This window comes from Ixodes scapularis, unplaced genomic scaffold, assembly GCF_016920785.2.
Source record: "Ixodes scapularis isolate PalLabHiFi unplaced genomic scaffold, ASM1692078v2 PGA_scaffold8__174_contigs__length_109621045, whole genome shotgun sequence".
NCBI classification, from domain to species: Eukaryota; Metazoa; Arthropoda; class Arachnida; order Ixodida; family Ixodidae; genus Ixodes; species Ixodes scapularis.
Window position 1 is genome coordinate 60710026 of NW_024609883.1, and position 19060 is coordinate 60729085.

Genomic DNA, 19060 nt, shown 5'->3' on the forward strand with positions numbered 1-19060 from the left:
CACGGACAGCTAGCGCCACATAATAGCGGTGAGTGGAACTAAAACGATGAGCTCTCATTGTGTTTGTTGGTTTCGAGCAAACGGGGCTTCAAAAATGCCCGGAAACTCAACAAGCACATTTTTCAGGTGCACATAAAGAGTGAGTTTTTGTGTTGTGCCCGTTCTGTGACCCACACGGGCATTTGTGCCCCCGAAATTTATTGTTCATGTGCAGTCGAAGGAATACATCGAAAAATGTTTTCTTTGAAAAATCGCCAAAAGTTGTGATGACTGTCCTGCACGTGACCAACGAAATAAGACGGATGTATTTACTACAGCTCTTTAGTTAGTCCGTAATGCTCTACCCTCGGGATGCGGATATCATGGAGAAAGAATTGTACAACACTGAGTTATAACACTGAAATCCGTGCTATAGAAAACATTTCGACAAAAACAGGAATAGATTCCCGAACGTTTGCTTATTTTTGTTAAACAACGTTTAGAAATCAGTATCCTGATGACCAAAGGATAAGCAGGTGATAACCCATGCGACGGATGTGATGTGTCTAAGTATCATATCTGGTATCCATTGAAATATACGTCGATGCTTCTCCAGCCGATAACACAGCTCACCTTCCACAGCGAGTGTCGCGGAATAGCTGCTGCTTCCAGCATCGTTGTACACGGTACAGGTGTAGTTGCCCAGATCATCTGCAGCGACGCTTTCGATCGTCATGGCGGCTATGCTTTCTGTCAGGGTCTGGACGTGTATTCCAGCAATATTCTTGATGGCTTTCCCATCCTTGGTCCAGAGAAATCGAAACGGACCCAGGCCATCGGACACAACGCACGTCACCGTAGATTTCCGACCGATGGCCGAGTTTTTGGAAAACGAAAATGGAAGGATGTCTGGACGTCCTGAGAAAGAGGAAAAAACTTCTAAATGGTCAAGTTGCGAGTCTGTCAGCAGCAGGCTCACCTTTCTGCTCGGCCGTCACTGCGTCGAGCATGACGGGGACGCTTAGCACGAACCAGATGGCAAACATCCTTGTGTCACGTTTCTACCGGTGAGGGACTAGAACGATTTCTTCTGCCGTCTAGATTCGTCGACAGCGGATCCTCTGTCGTCGGTCTAGCGCTCAACATGACGGAGACGATTCATGACGTCATTTCTTCCCGTTTGGAATTGGGCGGGTTCGTGGGCAACTAGCGCCACATGGTATTGATGAGTCGAACTTCGGTCGACCGTGCATTTGAATTGTCAGCCGGCAGTTGTACATCCGAGTAGGGTTACGGCACTCGTGAGATGGAGTCTCATACTTAAAAAAAAACGTAGGCACAGGGAACGATATGTGAAGGTAAGAAACACTTTTCTAACATTGATGAATACGATTGCGTACCACTTCGATTCATGTTTGTGTTCGTCGCAGTGTCACCAAGAAGGAAAAGATGTCAGCTTCCAACATTAACCGTATAATTTTAGTCCTGCATGATCACTGTCGCTAGGACTCGTAAATGTACTGTCTCCGGTCCTACTATTGTTCGCCACTTCAGAGGGCGCGACGTATACTAAGCAGTACAGACATTACTTTTTAAAACAAGGAGCTCACGCCTGTTGAAGTGTGTAGCGAAAACTTGCGCGGCCTGGTGGCGGAAAGTTTAAACACAGAAACATGCACATCGTTGGAGTCGCGAACAAACAAATGCGTTCTGATATTATTTTTCCTCCTCTACCCCCCGATTTCATTCGCCAACAGCTCACCTTCTACAATGAGGACTGCCGAGTGGCTGTCTCTTCCGAAGCTGTTGCTCACAGTGCAGGTGTAGTTCCCCACGTCCTCCGCGTTCACCTTCTCGATGGTCACCGTCGCGATGTTTTCCGTGTTTTCCTTGACGTACCTGGACGCCTCGCTCACTAATGTTTTGCCGTTGTGAGTCCATTCGAAACCGAAGGGCCCCATTCCACCAATGACGACACAGGCGACGCTTGCTCGTTGACCCAAAGCGATGTTCTTCGAGAATGAAAATGGCTGTACCTCGGGCTTTTGAGCAAGGCGTGATGCAGCCGATCTTTCGTGACGATAGTTGAATTTGAGAGTAGACATCTTTGATGGCCGTATCGAGGCGGTGCAGTTGGTACCAAACGTGTCTCCAACCGCCGAAACATGTTCCATGTAGGCTTGCAGCGCGAACACCGCTGACACTAGTATCAAAGTTTTAATGTCCATAATAATGCGAGGTCGAGCAAAATGGGTTGCGAAATCCGCAGTTGCGGCTGTCGGGACAAACAACAAAATCGGGTGACGTCATAAATCGGTATCTCCTTCACGAGACTGGACAACTAGCGCCTCACTGCGTGAGTGTGATGAACTTACGTTCCAGCGGTATCCGAAGGACCAATTCTAAAAGAACGGTATAACATTATGACAACGCGAGGTGTCGCTACTGCACCACTATGAACGACAACAAATTCGGTTTGGTTGGTTGATTATTAAGTGTTCTATAGCACAGAAGCAACACGGGCCAAACTGCGCCAACAAATTCGTATACTGATAGGCTCCGGCTAGAGTAAGAAGTGGTAAACATATATACAAGTTAGCATGATGCCGATAAATTTGAATCTTTGTGAATTTTTGTGAATCCCTCAGGACTGCGCATCGTGTGTTGTAATAGGTACTCAAAATTGTTGTAACATTTTGCATATCAAGTTCATATCTCCAGCCGGCGACTTGAGTTCGCTAACAACGTACTCTGGGACACAAACATCGGCGAACATAATTCCGTAAAATATAGTAAGGATGGACGGATAGATACAGCTAAACTCTTTGAATCGCGCTCGTATTGTGCCATTGAGCCAGCACATTTAATAAAGAACAACTAGTTCCGTGGTGGGGCGTTAGAAAAACGAAATGTTTCTGCCGGAACTAATTTTGATGCGTGTTGACGCGGCGGGATCCTCCTAACCAGTGTTTACAAGAGACAGTGCGTAGAAGATTCCACCCACGAGCACGCGTTTGTAATGTTTCGTAAGCAGCAGTATTCAACTCCCAAGACCGGAGTGTCAAGAAAACTAAGGAAATTTTCAGTACAAGAAGAGAGCGACACTCATGTCTTTTCACGCTACGCTATTTTGTCTGGGTTCCCCCGTCCAAAAACAATCATCGTCGCTTGCTCCGAAAAACATGATTTCTGCGCTGAGCATGACTACATAGCCTTTCTTGTTTTACACAGGTGTACCTATGACACGTGCATATATCAGTAAACCCAAACTGTAAAGCTCCTCTCCTAGATAGTTTTATAACCGTCCGAAGTAAAGTGGAGCATCAAAATAATCCTAAAATTGTGTACAAGTAGTGCACGTAGAAAATATGTTATAAGCATTGCTATAGAAATGATGTCAAGATTCACATTGCGCCTGGTACTACTGGCGTAATGTATAACCTTGAGTTGAAGGATTAACACGAGTCGCTTTATCCATGCAGTGCTGCGAGGTTGTTGTTGGTCTACTTATGAGGGCAAGAATAATGAAAGATTCAGATGTGAAATCATGCAAGGAGTTAACTGCACGGCACAACCTTTTTTTCTACTTTCCGGTATCTTCCCGAGTTACCCGGCCGACGGACCGCAGCATAGGACTTTTTGCCTCGGTCGCTACAAATAGCTTGCAAAAAAAATAAAGAAAGTTAAGTGAAGTGCCGGGACTTTGCCACATTTTGGGAATACTTCTGGAAGGGTTTTTTTCAATGGGAGCTATAAATTTCAGCGTGGACGCACTTTGGTTTCGGTACACGAACAACGCCGTAGCATGCGTCTGAGCGGCGCAGCATTCAGAAACCTAATTTCAATTAACGTGCAAGTGTACCAGTTCTGTCTACGCGTATTTGATGAAATAATAGTGCAGCATAGCTGGACTGTAACATGCGCACGTTGACTTTTCTTAGAGACGTTGTGCTACCTTTGACTGTGAGGGCCGCGGTAAAGCTGTCTTCTCCCTCGGTGTTGGAAACGGTGCAAGTGTAGTTCCCCACGTCTTCGGCGCCGACCTTTTCGATGACCAGTGTCGCCACGGTTTCGCTTAAGGTTTTGACGTATATAGACGAAGTCGAATGCAGGTTTTTCCCGTCGTGAACCCAGCGGAACTTGAAAGGTCCGTCTCCATTTGTAGCACCGCAGTTCACCACCGCTTTCTGTCCCAGTGCTATGTTCTTCGAGAAGGAGAACGGTTGCACTTCGGGCGGTCCTATTGAGTTTGAAAAGAAAGTTTCGAAACGGGATATCATGATCGTACGTCATACTAAAACACTGAAACGCGTTTCCGCAAATGAAAATGTAATGGATCCTTTAACTCACCACCAGAGCGGGCGCACGGTGTGAAACAGAGCAGGATAAACGCCAAATAACGCACCAAGACAAAACCCATTATTTTGTCGCGTTGTAATGCCGACGTACGTCCTGTCTTCGTGGGCGCCATTTGTAAAGTCCTGAAACTGAGCAACTTGCAGGGGTGTGGAAAGGTACATTCGTGCACATTGCGGACAACTAGTGCCACATAGCGGCGAAAAAATGAATTTGCGGTTCTTTAGCGCGGATATGATGCGCGGGGTGAGCACCATATGGCAGTGTTCACCAAAAAGCCTTTGTCACCTAAATTTGTTACAGCTAAACCGTGAATGTGCTTCTCTGAGGACAGCCGTCAGGTAGCACCAGATAAAACTACAATATCCATTCCATATTACGTATTTTCGTATCTTAAATAAGCGCATGTTTCGTGTTTGGACTTGTTGGGGGCTAAAACTCGATGGAAATTGCGAAATCCCTGTTGCGTTTGAATATATGTAGAGTGTAGAAGAATGACACCCCCTGCATCCCGGGGTCCAACGTTATAGGAACGCAGCCAGAGAGAGCAGATGAGTGTGGTATACAGTACGAAAGGCGAAGCATGGGAAGCAAATGTTATACTTCTAATAAAATGTGAGTTGAGTAACTACGTTCTATGCATTTGTTCTAGTTATGGCTTCTAAGTTCATATAGTTTCGGAAAACATTAGTCATGCCGTCACCTTCAATGACCAGGGTTGCCGAGTGGCTGCTGCTTCCGGCTGCATTGGACACGGTGCATGTGTAGTTGCCCAAGTCTTCAGCAGTGACCTTCTCGATTGTCATGACCGCGACGTTCTCGGTAACGGTCTTCGTGTGCTTTCTTGGAGAGTCCTCGATTTCCTTGCCTTCCTGAGTCCAGTAAAAATCGAAGGGGCCCTGTCCGAAGGATACGACGCAGGACACTGTCGATTTCTGACCGAGGGCTGAGTTCGCGGAGAACGAAAAAGGCATGATGTCTGGCCTTCCTGGAGGGGGAAGACAAAATGACCATGCAGCGACTTTCTTCACGATGGATCGATAGATAATAACAATGAAATGTAGTGGAAACTAATGCTCACCACCGTGGACTGCGGCTCGAACGATGCACACGATGGAAGTGTAGGTCATCAAATTTGCGATCGAGGGATACATCGGAGCTTCCAGACAAAAGCGTAGCAGTGTCCCCAGCTCTAACATCCACGAGTTCACGATCACGAGCAAGTGAGCAGAGCGGTGCATCGCATACGTTGAGTTTGTGACGTCGCATTTGTCGAATTGAGGAGTTCAACGGACACCTAGCGCCACACAGTGCCGGCCAGTGAAACTACAACCGTGATGATGGCTTCATCGTGTCTCTTCATTTGCCGTGGCGTGGGAAGCGGGCTTTGTATAAGACACGCGGAGGCAGGCCGGCTGTAGTGAACAGCCTAGGTCTTCCTAAGGTGTACTTCATCACTGATGTAACGGTAGATGACAATGCACTGCTGTACCATCTCCTGCCGCAAAAACTCCGACTAGCACTTTTTTTACAGGGAAATCTACTTATTTGCGCTCTGCAAAGCCACATAAAATTAGAGTTTTCTAAAGGTTAGCAATGCACCGCTATAATTGCCATAATTAAGCGTCGCTAATGGCGAGACTGCAATATGTTGAGAACACTTTCATTTTTTCTAGTTGTTCCGATAGGTCCACGTGAAGTCGCTACAATTCAGCACAAGTCCGTTAATAGACGAGCTGCTGCGATAGCAGAAAGTACACACCAGGAGCCTCATGATGTGTTTGTTCTGGTTGTCATACCTGTACACGAAGAGTCTCTCACCTTCTACAACGAGCGCCGCGGAGTAGCTACTGCTCCCCATATCGTTGGAGACTGTGCAGGTGTAGTTGCCCAAGTCCTCAGCGGCGATGTTTTCGATCGTCATGGCGGCGATGTTCCCGGTCAGAGTCTCGACGTGCCTTCCGACGCTGTTCTTGACGATCTGGCCGTCCTTGGTCCAAGAGAAGCGAAAAGGACCCAGACCACCGGACACGACGCACGTCACCGTGGACTTCTGGCCAATGGCCGATTTCTTAGAGAACGAAAACGGGAGAATGTCTGGACCTCCTGGGACAGAGGAAATCGAGCCCACAGATGACGTAACTTCAGAGAGCAGTATTAACCGCATACATGCCAAAAGGAAGCCTAAAGCCGGGGTCACACTGCTAATAGGGAGTTTTAGGGAACCGTTTTTGCACCTCCGATACGGTACGGTGGGCCCTCCGGTACGAACTTCGCATGTGCGAGCCTCCTGTAGTGGCGCATGCGCAGTTCGTGCCAGAGGGCCCATCGTACCGTATCGGATGTGCAAAAACGGTTCCCTAAAACTCCCTAGTGCATCATACAAAGGACGGTCTGCAGACACTGTCTGGGGCGTCCTTGTATGACGGTGCCATTGCTCATACAAAAACTGTCTGCGGACATGTATGAAGCAAACATGCTTGGAACATGCGTGAGGCATGTCCGCAGGTGTCATCATGCCAGCAGCGAACTTTGTCTTTTGTATTGCCTATGAGCGGCGTAAGTGTGGCTTAGGGCACTGGGCTTACCTTCATGCTCGGCAGCCGTTGCTAGGAACACGACTGGGATTTCAAGCACCAACGCGCTAGTAGCGCACCACGCCGAAAGAATGAGAGGCCAACGAGAAATCATGGCGCTTTGCTGACTCGTTGCCAGTGCAATGCTCCGCCCGTCGCCGTCTCTCGGACGCTCAAGATGGCTGGGGGTATTTATGACGTCATTTCTTTTGAAGTTTGAATTCGGAGAGTTTAGCGGACAACTAGCGCCACATGGTAATGACCTCTCGGACTACGTCATATCTTGCGCTATTTTGAATGTTCTGTTGAACTTGACAGGCGTTTCGCGTTGGCACCATCTATGTGGCGCTTGAAGTAAAGCAAGTGTCATGACCGACGGTAGATAAGGTCGGACAGCTGACACTGTGCGTTTTATAACCCCGATCGAAGGCTGTCTTTGTTGTGAGGCAAAATAAAACAGAACTTCGCCCTCCGTCTCTGTTCGCAGTGTTTTAGCCATCCGGAAATCTCATAACGAGATGCTAGTAGTACACATATGAAGATGACACTTGTGTAGGCTGTGGACAAGGAAATTAAACTATTTGACATATTCTGATGGAAATCAAATGTATTCATTCAAATGATAAAGTCCTTATATCTACAGATAGCAGAGAAAATAAAAACACATTCGCTGTAGAAAACAATGGTTAGAAAAAAATGACGGTTTATAAACAGTGGAGAAACATGAAAGAAGGCATCGGAGGTATCGTAATCAAGGTAACGCGAGCATACGGAAATTTATTGCATCGGGATGCACATAAATATTTGTAGCAGTCGCGTTTGTTATTTCCTTGTTACAAATGGGCTCTTGACAAATCATCATCATTAAGACGCATAAATGAATGGTAGAGTTTTCAATTGTTTCTATCTTTTGTTTCGATTTATCCGAAATTCGTTGAGGTTGTGTGGCGAAAGCTTACCTTCCACAACAAGTGACGCCGAGTGGCTATCCTTCCCGAAGCTGTTGCTGACAGTACAGGTGTAGTTGCCGACATCTTCTGCGCTCACTTTCTGGATGATTACTGTGGCCATGTTCTCGGTGTTTTCTCTGACGTACTTGGACGCCTTGTTGACAATCTTCTTGCCGTTGTGAGTCCATTCGAAGCGGAACGGCTCAGATCCTCCGATGACGACACACGCCACGCTCGCTTTTTGACCCAGGGCGATGTTCTTCGAGAAAGAAAACGGTTGAATATCAGGCCTCTCAGGGAGTCGGGGTGTAGCCGCTCTTCGGTACCGCCGATTGGATTGAAGAGCAGGCCTGTCTGACTCCCTCAGTTCAGCTGGGAAGTCAGTCTTGACGTTGCTCTTGCTCGGTACAGCACCATTCAGGCACGCCAGCAACGCGAATGCTGCTAATATCGGAGCTCGGGCATCCATTTGCGTTTAAGATCTTGAACAAAACGTCAGTGTTCGGTTCACATATATGAGGTTTTGCGAGTTCTCGCAGGCTGTCGGTAAAGTAAGCGCAAGAGACGGGATCCGTTGACGTCATTCATAGGGGCCCTTCGCTACCGTGGACAACTAGCGCCACACTGCGTGGCCACGTACAACTAAAGGTGGTGTGTCGTTCGCTGTGCGGATTTTAAAAACGTGATAACGTGCGCAATGCATGTAGTATGCGGGGCGCCACAGTTTAGAACCGCAAAGAACGAAGCAGTAACGTTTTCTAGCGAATGAAGAAGAAGATAAAGTGTACCGATCTCCAGTGAGCTAAATGAGTACATTTTAGTGGTTAGTGCCATTCTGACAGCCTGCCTTAGCACCCGTAGTGCGCCGATACAAACGTCAGTCTACTAGGTAACCATACACATTTCCAGCGCGTACCACCGAGGCAAAAAAATCCGAGTCACTGAGCTGTGGCCGACGTATGCGCGTTGTCTCATATTAGCCAAAAGAGAATTCTTGCGCATCCGCAGAACGTCTTCCACCAGCAGACAGAGGTAGCAAGGCGCAGAAAATGATCACTGGAATTGTATATTATACAATGTCTCACCTTCCACCATCAGGGACGCAGAAGCACTGTCCCTCCCAGCTCCATTAGACACAGTGCAGGTGTAATTCCCGACGTCTTCAGCGGACACCTTCTCGATGGTCATCGTGGCGATGTCGTCGACCACAGTCCTCGCATACTTGGACGCCGTGTTGACGATCGGCCTGCCGTCCTGCGTCCAGGTGAACCGAAACGGCCCGTCGCCCCTGGTTGCGGAGCACGTCACGCTGGCCTTCTCTCCCAGATTCACGTTCGGTGGGAAAGAAAACGGTTGGATTTGTGGCTTGTCTGGAAGACAATGGGAGCACCGGAGTTGGTCATCTCGATCCTAGAATCTGTTCACCCCTAAGCTGAAATGGCGTTGGGAGCAACGCTTTCGCCGGACCAGTCAGCCGCCTCCCTTTCATCGCATGCCCCCGCTTTCTGCGCGTGGGTATGGGCTGGAGCGTGATCACGTGGTGACAGATCGACGTTCCGAGTGGTCCAACCAGCTTATAGCTTTCACTGCTTAGTCAGCTTAGGGGTGAATTGTGTATAGGAACTCCCCCGTGCATTTGCCACACCGGGTGTTGTCATCGCGCGTGCGCGCAAACCAGATTGGCATGACGCGAAACGATTACGCATGAGTTGTGCCAACATGAGCGCAGCCGCAGCGTCGTGACGTCATAGCTGTGTGTTGGCGTAAGGAGAAGGGTGGAAAGAGGAGTGCATTTTTCTTTTATCCATATCGGAAAAAGGCTAGCCAATAAGATGATTAGCAATGAGCGATTCTGGGCGAAGGCAGAATAATCTTCACAATAGTGCCTAAACCCCACGCGGGTTAATCGTTTGCTTATTAACAAGTCAAAGATGACAGACATCGTCACGCATTGCTTTCAAAGCTGCCGGTATTTCCTAAACCCCAAGGAACACGAACTGTACGTGAAACCTTCCAAGCGGCGCTAAGTCTGTAGGATTTAAACTAATCATAAAAGCAGTTGCTACATGTACGCAAAGATGTATTTGAGAATACATATTTAGGTGAAGTGTCACAATTATTTTTTCGGTGTGGTTTGTTTTCTTTACCTCGGGAAAAAACACCTAGTCATTTTCCTGGTGTGTTTCGATCATCATTGCACGCGGCCTCTGCAACGATGCTCCGCGTTTTGCGCGCCCATCAAGACATAAATTGGAAAGGAAAGGAAGGGACCTCTCCAGCTCACCTTTTGGGGTTCCGGCATTTGCAGCACAGGCGATGAGGACAAGACGCAGGACGCAGACCTCCATAGCGAAGTTCCGAGCGCAGAACATGGTGCTCGAGCGCGGCTTATTTGTAAAAGAGTTTTTGCTCACAATGGTCGGTAGTTAGCGAGCCTTTGCTTTATCACAGAGCATGGACGCCATTATGAACTCTCGTCGTCAACGTTCCCGGCGAATGTAAGGACACAATTCGTTCGGAAACCAAGCATTCGCGGTCAACTAGCGCCACGCCGTGGCAAGACGCTGAAGTGGTAGTTGGTTGGGTCTCCTGCTTCCTTTCCTACGGTGAACGCTTGGCTGGATATTTCAAAGAGCACGCGCAGTGTATCCAGTGACGGAAGTGCTGCGCCATTTGCGCCATGAACGAATGTCTGCTACGTCTAGCGCTAAAGCGCCATTTTTGCTAATTGCGCCACACCTGGGCCGAAATAAGCTTAAATAAAGCAAAGCAATAGTTTGCTTTGCTTTATTTTGATTGGTTGATTTTGATATTTTGAGAAAGTTATTGGTTGATTGTTTAATTATTGGTTGATTTTGATATTTTGAGAAAGTAAAAGGGAACGAAAAGTATACACATACGTACTTTACACCGTCTCTAACCGTCGTATAGTTTGTTTCGTCGTATAGTTTGTTTCACGTTAGGTCAGGGCACAGCCGAAAGCTCGAACACATATATATCACGAACACAGATACTAAAAGTGCAAGTCTATAGGGGCGTTCGCTGCGCTCAGTTGGTTTGGCGGATGAAAGAGCACGTACGGATAGACGACAAATGCAATGACGTGGCGCTTTTGACTTTGTTTGATTGGTCCCATAGACTCGTAACGTCGTCTGCGCATTTGCCTTGAGATGAGGCGAAGCGTAGACATTGCTTGTCAACCGCGCTGGCCCCGTCATTGCCTGAATTTCCAGGCGATGTTGACGTCGTCGATTTCCAGGAAATAGGAGTCGCAAGAAACATAAGCAAAATAGTGGGGAGGCGGCTAGTGTAACTATACAGAACCAGGGTCTTTTACTCCTGACGATATGACTCAATTATCGTGTCTGCCACATGTCTCCATGTCGTGGCCATACAGTGTATACCGGGGCACTTGCGCCGCTCGCTGCAACCTTCAAGGCCTCACACTAGCGCGCGGCGCGTCGAGCTTCACCGCTTTGCACCGGAGTGCTAGGAGCAGCGGCTGACCTGGGGAGCGCACGAATTAGTCTATATTAATCCATATTTACATAAATATGTTAGTCAAGGGTAGTTCCGATGCAGCGGTCAATCGAAAAGCCAGCGAACTTTGACTCTACTCTGTTTCGAACACCTCTAAAGCGCAGTGTCACTTTTAAAGCGCAAGTTTAGATTTTCGTAATATGTGCGGGCGATTGTTTTTGCAGCTTATGAGTAGAGCTCTGCGTATCCGCGGAGTACCCGCGTATGAACCCTGGATATCTGTAGTAAATTGGCGGTTGCTGACAAAAAGGAATTAAATTTGGCGAATTACGGATCGGATGCGGATGTCCGCTGGTCCCGATCTACATTTTCGTCGAGGCGGCCCATAAACGTCTGCGACCGCATGTAGAATGAATAAGTGAGTGATAGTAGAAGGTGAACCATCGAATGTTCTGCGGTCTGTCTGTTATTATTTTTAATGTTTAGAAAATGTGCGTCTGTTTGATGTGGGTGTTTAAAGAAAGGGAAAAAAATATTACAATTTCTTTTCTTTTGAGCGCATCTTCTGGGCAGTGTGTCGCATACTCCCAAGACGATCACATAGCTGCGATAATCTTTCCAACGACGCGAAGTGTCTCTGGAAGAACGATAGTTTATAATACACGATAAAACAGAATACGATAAAAGTTACTTCCCCCGTATTCTGACTCGAAGAGTTCTTCGTACGAAAACAAGCAAACGGCTTATAAAGTACCTTCCAGGCTCTTCTTTTCTTCATTCACGCTGGATTTCGTAATAGTGTAACACGAATGCGCGGATTGCGGGTCGGGGGAGGCTCCGAATTGAGCGGATGCGCTTCGGATGCGGATAATCAAACTGTTATCCGCGCCGGGCTCTACTTATGAGAAAAGAATCCTAGTTCGGTGTTCATAAATCTTGGGGGGAACGTATTTCTATTGACAGACAGTTCTAGCGGATATGCTGATTTTTACGGGATTTATATTTACTGGCTAAATTAGCTACCGAGTGTAAGAGAGGGAGGGAGAGAGAAAGACTTTATTTCAGCTGAAGTGTTGCGCTATGCTTCATTTTTCAACAATTTTTTTTTTTTAATCACCATTGTAAATAAAATCTACTCGGACCTGAGCTTTATTTCAAGAAAAGAAGGCTGTGTGTTCTCTTTGCATCCTATCTATTCTGACCACAAAATATAAGTAAGAGGCTTAAGTATCGAAGACAAAGCCTCAATCATTATTAGATAGGAACTCATTTAGAGATGCAATCACTTTTTTTTTTTTTCAAGTGACATGCTAACGGATGTTGGCGTCTGCTCCAAAAATAGTAATAGTTTATTTTCGCTTCATTTTACAAACATTTGAATCTGTCTCACGAAAGCACTTTTGTGCTTGTGTGGGAGTACGGGCAGTACGTCAGTGGCTGCTCGAAATCAGTATTTCGCCTGCTACAAAAGGCACAGTGTCGCTTCCATGACTGATCGCATAACGGTTCGGGAAAGGTTATTTCATATGTACGTTTGTTCGATTAATGGGCCATATTTGATGGGACAGCGTGGCCTCGTTGGAGTTGGAAGCTTCGTGAAACTTGCTTTGATGACGAAGGAACAAGCGAGGAATGTTGGTTTTGAGGGGTACATCACTCGTTCCATGAGTGACGGTACTCTCGTTTTATGTTAACCACAACTGGTTGGTTTAATGCGGATTATCTGTTCCCTTCCCAGCAGGAAGCATGTTTTAAGTGCACACAGTACGCTGCTAATTTGCGTGTCAGAAATTTGTAGAGATTCCGAGGCACAGCACATCATGAGGTACAATTCACACATAGTCCATAATGGATGTTTTTATGAGCTGCTGGGACAAAACAAAATGATAAAAACGTAAAAATAAAAATATTTTCAGCTTTCATCTTGTGTTGGGCAACTCTTTGGTACATAGTGTATGTTGGCACAAGTGGGGATATAGTATACGGCTAAAGAACACTGTCGCGCTGTCTGAGATTTGTAACTTAGTTTATCTGGAAATCATTCGTTCGTCGGCGGAGCAGGCTTTCTAGACACGGCAGTACAAGGAGTCAACTTACCTTCGACAACGAGAGGCGCCGTGAAGCTGTCGCTGCCAGCGCCGTTAGACACGGTGCAGCTGTAGTTGCCGAGGTCTTCGGTGGAGAGACGTTCAATGGTCATGGTGGAAATGCTCTCGGTGAGCATTTTCACGTAACGCGATGATTTGTCCACCATCGCCCGGCCGTTGTGCTTCCACACAAACTCCAGAGGACCAGTTCCGCTCTGCGCGACGCAGGTGACCACCGTCTTCTGACCGAGAAGCACGTTCTTCGGGAACGAGTAGGGCATTATGACTGGCTTTTCTGGCGCTGCGAAAGAGAATCTCACTTAGTGGGGTAGTTCTAATAGAAATCGCGATGTAGCATGCGAATTTCATGATTTATAGCTTACCTGCGTGCTCTTTCGCTGATGCGTACAAGGTTCCAAATAGAGGCAATAGAGTTGACAAGGACACGAAAGCTCTCATCAGGCGGGCCGACATGACACAGTCTGGTACTGCCGCCTATTCCTTTTGGGATCCAGCGTTTTCCTCTTTATACCGATTGAAGCGAGGACTACGACTGTCCAGTGGAAAATATGGTGGCAGTCGAGAAGTGCCTGGGGCTTGACGTTTGTTCCGAAGGCTTCGTTCACGGTAAACTAGCGCCACATGTCGGTAGGCGTCGAAACCAACCAAAACCTCAATTTTTGTGACTGAGCATAAGCAATAGTCCAACCAAGTTAGCGTTTTACGTTTGAAGAATAGCATTATGACGATTCATGTTTGGATATAGTTATACGACGGTCGAAAATACAAAATCATGTAAGCTTGCGTTCTTTTTTTAATTGTTTTATTAGAGGGAATAATGATATACGTGGGGAGCAGACGGCCTCAAGTTCAAAATCTGAAACTATCGAGTGGGGAGAGGTCCAAATGCTAATAGACCCACTCCCCACGTGTTCGGCGCACGCGCTAATCCGCCGTAACTTTAGTACACGGGAATCAGGTGGTGGTACATGAGACGGCTCGAGCCGTCTCGTGCTTTGTGGTAGCAGGTGCAGAAATAGTGGTAGCAGGTGCAGAAATACTTAAACTTCCTTGATGCATCGCGGCAGCGGTGGCGTTGCCAGACTGGCTGGTGAGATCGGTCTATTCAACGTTTTTCAGAAGTTACTATGCGTGGTGGTTAGAGCAGAAGGCAGTCGAGTGAGCGTCAGAAAATACCTGATTGGATACTATACCTTTCACCACGAGGGGTGCCGTGAAGCTGTCACTGCCGACGTCATTGGATACGGTACAGGTGTAGTTTCCGATGTCTTCGGCGCCGACACTTTCTATGGTAAGTGTGGCGAATTTGTCAGCGACGGTGCTGACGTACTTTGAGGACGTGGCGAGCACCTTCGCGCCATCCTGAACCCAACTGAACTTGAAAGGTCCATCGCCGCTAACAGTGCCACAGTTGACGAGCGCCTTCTGACCGAGGGCGATGTTTTTCGAGAAGAAGAAAGGCTGTACCTCCGGTGGACCTGCATGGTTTCTTTTCTTAGTTTTCGTGTCTGCGTTAAACACGCTGAAGTAATTGTCGTGAGTAAGCAAGATGTCTCGACCAACGATCACAATGAGGCTTAGAAAGATGTACTCACCTGCGCCGTAGACGTCGGTTGGGTTGCAGAAGAATAGCAGGAGCACATAAAGATGTCGCAGAAGCTTGAAATGAATCACTTCCCGGAGTGAGTCAGCAATTTTCGCCGCCATATTCAACAGTTGAGGAGGTTCTATGAACCTTTGAAACGTCAGCTTGAATCTCATGCACGTTATGTCTATTTCAACTACAGCGTGTTTGTGAGCGTGTGCGGAGATATCTCGGTTGAGCGTTTTTCCCCTGCGTTGGACAGGTGCCGCCATGCCGTGGCGCAATATGGAAGCGTGGCCGTCTTTGAGAGCGTTGTATACATATTCAACCGTCTCTTCCTTCGAAATTCGCGCCACAGAACCATACACGTTTGAACCACTTTCAACGGTAGATATTGAAAATTGGATCGCTGAATTGCATCAGCTCTTATGAGGAGTCCACAGGAGCCCAGTATTTATGCCCACAGCGTGTGCGCTTGCATTGAGCTCATAGTTCTGCACTCAATGGGTCTCTCGAACATGGTCGAGAAGACTCTAAACCCTTAGTGACAAAGGCAACCGTTGCCAGCCCCGCATATATTTCATATGTTAGTTTTGTCTGGTGTATATTTATTTATTTATTTATTTATTTATTTATTTGGTAGATGGTAGATGTAGCAGTGCAACATCTACCATTCGTGTTTTCATTTTATGCTGTCTTATTTTTACACTCCAGAGCAGTCTGGCCAAAACAGAGGGTCTCAGCTGACATCTATTTTGTTTTTTAGCATCCTTCAACTAATAAATAAGGGGCAACAAAGTGCTTTACCTTCCACAACGAGGTTTGCCGAGAAGCTGTCGCTCCCGATGTCGTTCGAAACGGTGCACGTGTAGTTTCCAAGGTGTTCTGCGGCGACTCGTTCGATAGTCAGCGCTGCTATGGTCTCCGCGATCACCTTGACGTATCTAGAAGCCGAGTTGCCGAAATCTGCTCCGTTGTGCGACCAGTGAAAAGACAGAGGACCTTTTCCCGTTGTTGCACCGCACATGACGGTCGTCTTTTCGCCAAGGCTCAAACTTTTCGAGAAGGAGAACGGTTGTATTTCTGGTCTGCCTATAAAATTTAAAAAAAGTAAAAAAAAAAAAAAAAAAAAAAAACGTTAGACTAAACAAAAGAGTAAGTGGCTCAGCGGGCGATGTCAAACTCGGAGGACCAGACGGTCTTACCTTTTGAGACGCCATTGGCTACATCGATGACGACGAAGACCAACGTGATAATGCCTGATAAAGTCATTCTACACCGCACCATTCCGTTTTGATGCACAGGAAAATTTTCCGCGACTCGTGGGCGTCACCGATTCAAATAGGAAGAGTCCGCGCGTATTGGGTAGAATACCCGACTTATCTGCTCAAGATCGGGATGCCGCTAAGCGCGGGCGACTCGATTCTTCGTGGTCAGCCGTGTGAGCGAAGGCACCATTTCAAGAAGCACTTTGTGGACAACTAGCGCCACATCGCGACCGTTCTATGAACCACGGTTCTGGCCCTTTTCAGAAAAACCAGTCCAGCCACTCGGTCTAGGACTGAACTCGTCGTTCTAACGACTGCTTGCTTTGCATAACCAAATGCATCCTTAGACCATTTGAATAAACTCCTACGCGCTGCCATCTTTGTCCACTGGGCTGTGAAAGGACTTCGGAGCATGCGCAAGAGCTTTCTTCTGGGGAATATGAGACGCCGCACGTGCGTGAACGGTTCAGGGACTAGGCAGTTTAGCCTGAGTCATAAACAATAGAAAAATGTATCCGATAACGAATGGGTGTGAGACATTGTCAAAAATACACATGTGGGTCTCTGAGCGCTTCTATCACGTCCGTTATTCGAAAGGGTTAGAGGTCCTGTCCCCGCCCTGCGAGCCGCCCTTGCTGACCTCCAAATCTGAACGCGCCTGCTTTTCCAGCGTGCAAAAGACATCCTTCGCCCCCCCCCCCCTAGCATGCGGTAAGGGTCCAGTGGCAAAACGTGCTCACTGTAGCTTGTAAAAAATGCAGTGGCGACTTTAAAAACAGGAACCACGCTGTGCGCGCAAAACATGTCCATGAAGCGTCCATAGGCTCTTCACGTGTAGTGACAGTTTCAATGTACCTACCTATACTTCAATTAAAACGAGAATAACGGAGTTGACAATAGTTGCTTTAACACTTCGATGGCTGTACGATCAAAGTACCGTTACTCCGACGGTAGAGAGGCGTCTGTTAATCCCGAACGGTACGTTTGATTGACGCACAATTTGCGCTGAGCGTCGTTGGTTCGCCTGATTTTACAACCGCAAGAAATCGTTTGCACAAGACTCCGACACGCAAGCGTAGGAGGTACATACGTTTATTCTAAAACACTATACTTATTTAGTGGGTGGGAACGGCAGGGCTTCGCTCTTGGAAAACCATGCCTTCGCGCTTTGGCTGCTCGTGCACGATCAAGGCTGAGGCATAGCCTCCTCTATACTCACAAAGCCTGGCAGTTCGACGACGGAGCCGTAGAGTTGCAGATTTGGAGCGCGAGGATCTGGTAGCATAGAGCATCGAAGAGCCCTTTCTCGGGGAACTTGGATATCAGTGCACAGCTTTTGCAGCGGCGAGGACCCGAAAGACACTTGTTCGCTCGGGAGAAGTGTGTTTCGGCATCTCGCCGCAGCGGGGCGCCAGTCATGTGGCTCTCCCCTCATCCGTTGTCTGGCGCTCCACCTTTTCCATTTCGGCAGCCGCTTCTCGTGGCGATCTGCCAGGCTTTGTCAGTATATAGGAGGTTATGGCCGTGGAGACGATACGAAGTTTCATCGAAGGTAGAATGCTCGCACTGAAGGCAACTGAACGATTTCCCTGCCGTTCTCTTCCTGTCAGTGACTACTAATTTTCGCCTTTGGCCAAGCCGTGCGAGCAAATACGACAAACCGAAGACCACGGATGCTTTAGACGTTGTCGCAATGCGTGCACACTGCTCGTCTGCCTTAGCACGAACACTTGACCGCTCGCTATCATATGATTCGCTCACAGATCCCAGTGATATTATTGCTGCACCAGTTCCGCCAACTCGCATGCTCTGCTAAATCCTGCTAACATTTCAGTGGAACGAAAGGAATTTGCGCAATTCATCGCGCCTGAAGTTCATTCCAGTTTATCAATCGTGGAAAGTTTTAGCTCGGGCGTCACAACACTGCCGGATTGTTGCCTTAAGCCTCAGGTCTCCAAACCTTTTGGATTGGGGACCTGTTGCTCTCTCGAGGGCCGGAAATTTGTTAGGACAACATAAACGCGGAAACACCAAATAAATAAGCCTAAATAAGATGCATTTCAACATAGATATTTATACTAGAGCAAAAATTCAAAATAAATGTAAGGTGGACGAATATACATATACTTTATTTTCTAGTGCGATATTTTATTAATGCGAGAACGCACCAGACATAAATCAAAGCGCATAGCAACTTTTATATGTTCACTATTCACACAAGGAAGAAGACGAATGAAAATGGTAGATCTGATCAGATCATTATCCAGAGCGCAATTTAAGTCTTTTTATTGTTACACAGGCATGATGCAGGGAACTACGAATAATAATTCTGCTGACGACAATGTACAAAAAAATAATATGCCGATAGAGCGTGCGTTTTGATACAGCTTTCTAGGCATGTGGGAATAGTGGGTTTTGAGTTCGAAGCGAATAGTGGTCTTGGCCGAGTATTTTCTAATCGAATATCGAATAGTTTCTCCAAGCTTTTCACTACTGCAAAATGCCTGAACGGAAATCCATCTAAACTCGTAAAGGGTGTTCCCAAGCTTCCACTTGTTTATATCTAAGCTAATTTTAATCTAGCTATATTTATAGACTGTGACCTTAGAAGTTCATTGCTTACATGAGAATGGCAAGTAAATTATGCATTTGGCATAACTTTGAACCTATAGTGATGCCCAGTTGTACCTAATCGGGGGGATTTAATAATCTTGCTACATGTAAATATTTTTTTATTAAATTTCGAACCTGAGAGGGA

At 47.1% G+C, this 19060-nt stretch overlaps 2 protein-coding genes across 2 annotated transcripts; both read right to left on the reverse strand.

The window, feature by feature from the left end:
- Nucleotides 1-485: 485 nt before the first annotated feature.
- On the reverse strand, nucleotides 486-1095 carry LOC121833585 (Down syndrome cell adhesion molecule-like protein Dscam2). The gene is made up of 3 exons (XM_042286996.1): nucleotides 959-1095; nucleotides 613-897; nucleotides 486-493 (listed from the first exon to the last, which is right to left on the reverse strand). The coding sequence occupies exons 1-3, from the start codon at nucleotides 1023-1025 to the stop codon at nucleotides 486-488; spliced, it is 360 nt and encodes a 119-aa protein (XP_042142930.1). The 5' UTR covers nucleotides 1026-1095.
- A 2755-nt stretch (nucleotides 1096-3850) lies between these two features.
- LOC121833586 (hemicentin-1-like) lies at nucleotides 3851-15306 on the reverse strand. The gene is made up of 4 exons (XM_042286997.1): nucleotides 15045-15306; nucleotides 5039-5323; nucleotides 3995-4219; nucleotides 3851-3885 (listed from the first exon to the last, which is right to left on the reverse strand). The coding sequence occupies exons 1-4, from the start codon at nucleotides 15304-15306 to the stop codon at nucleotides 3851-3853; spliced, it is 807 nt and encodes a 268-aa protein (XP_042142931.1).
- Between the last annotated feature and the right edge of the window lie 3754 nt (nucleotides 15307-19060).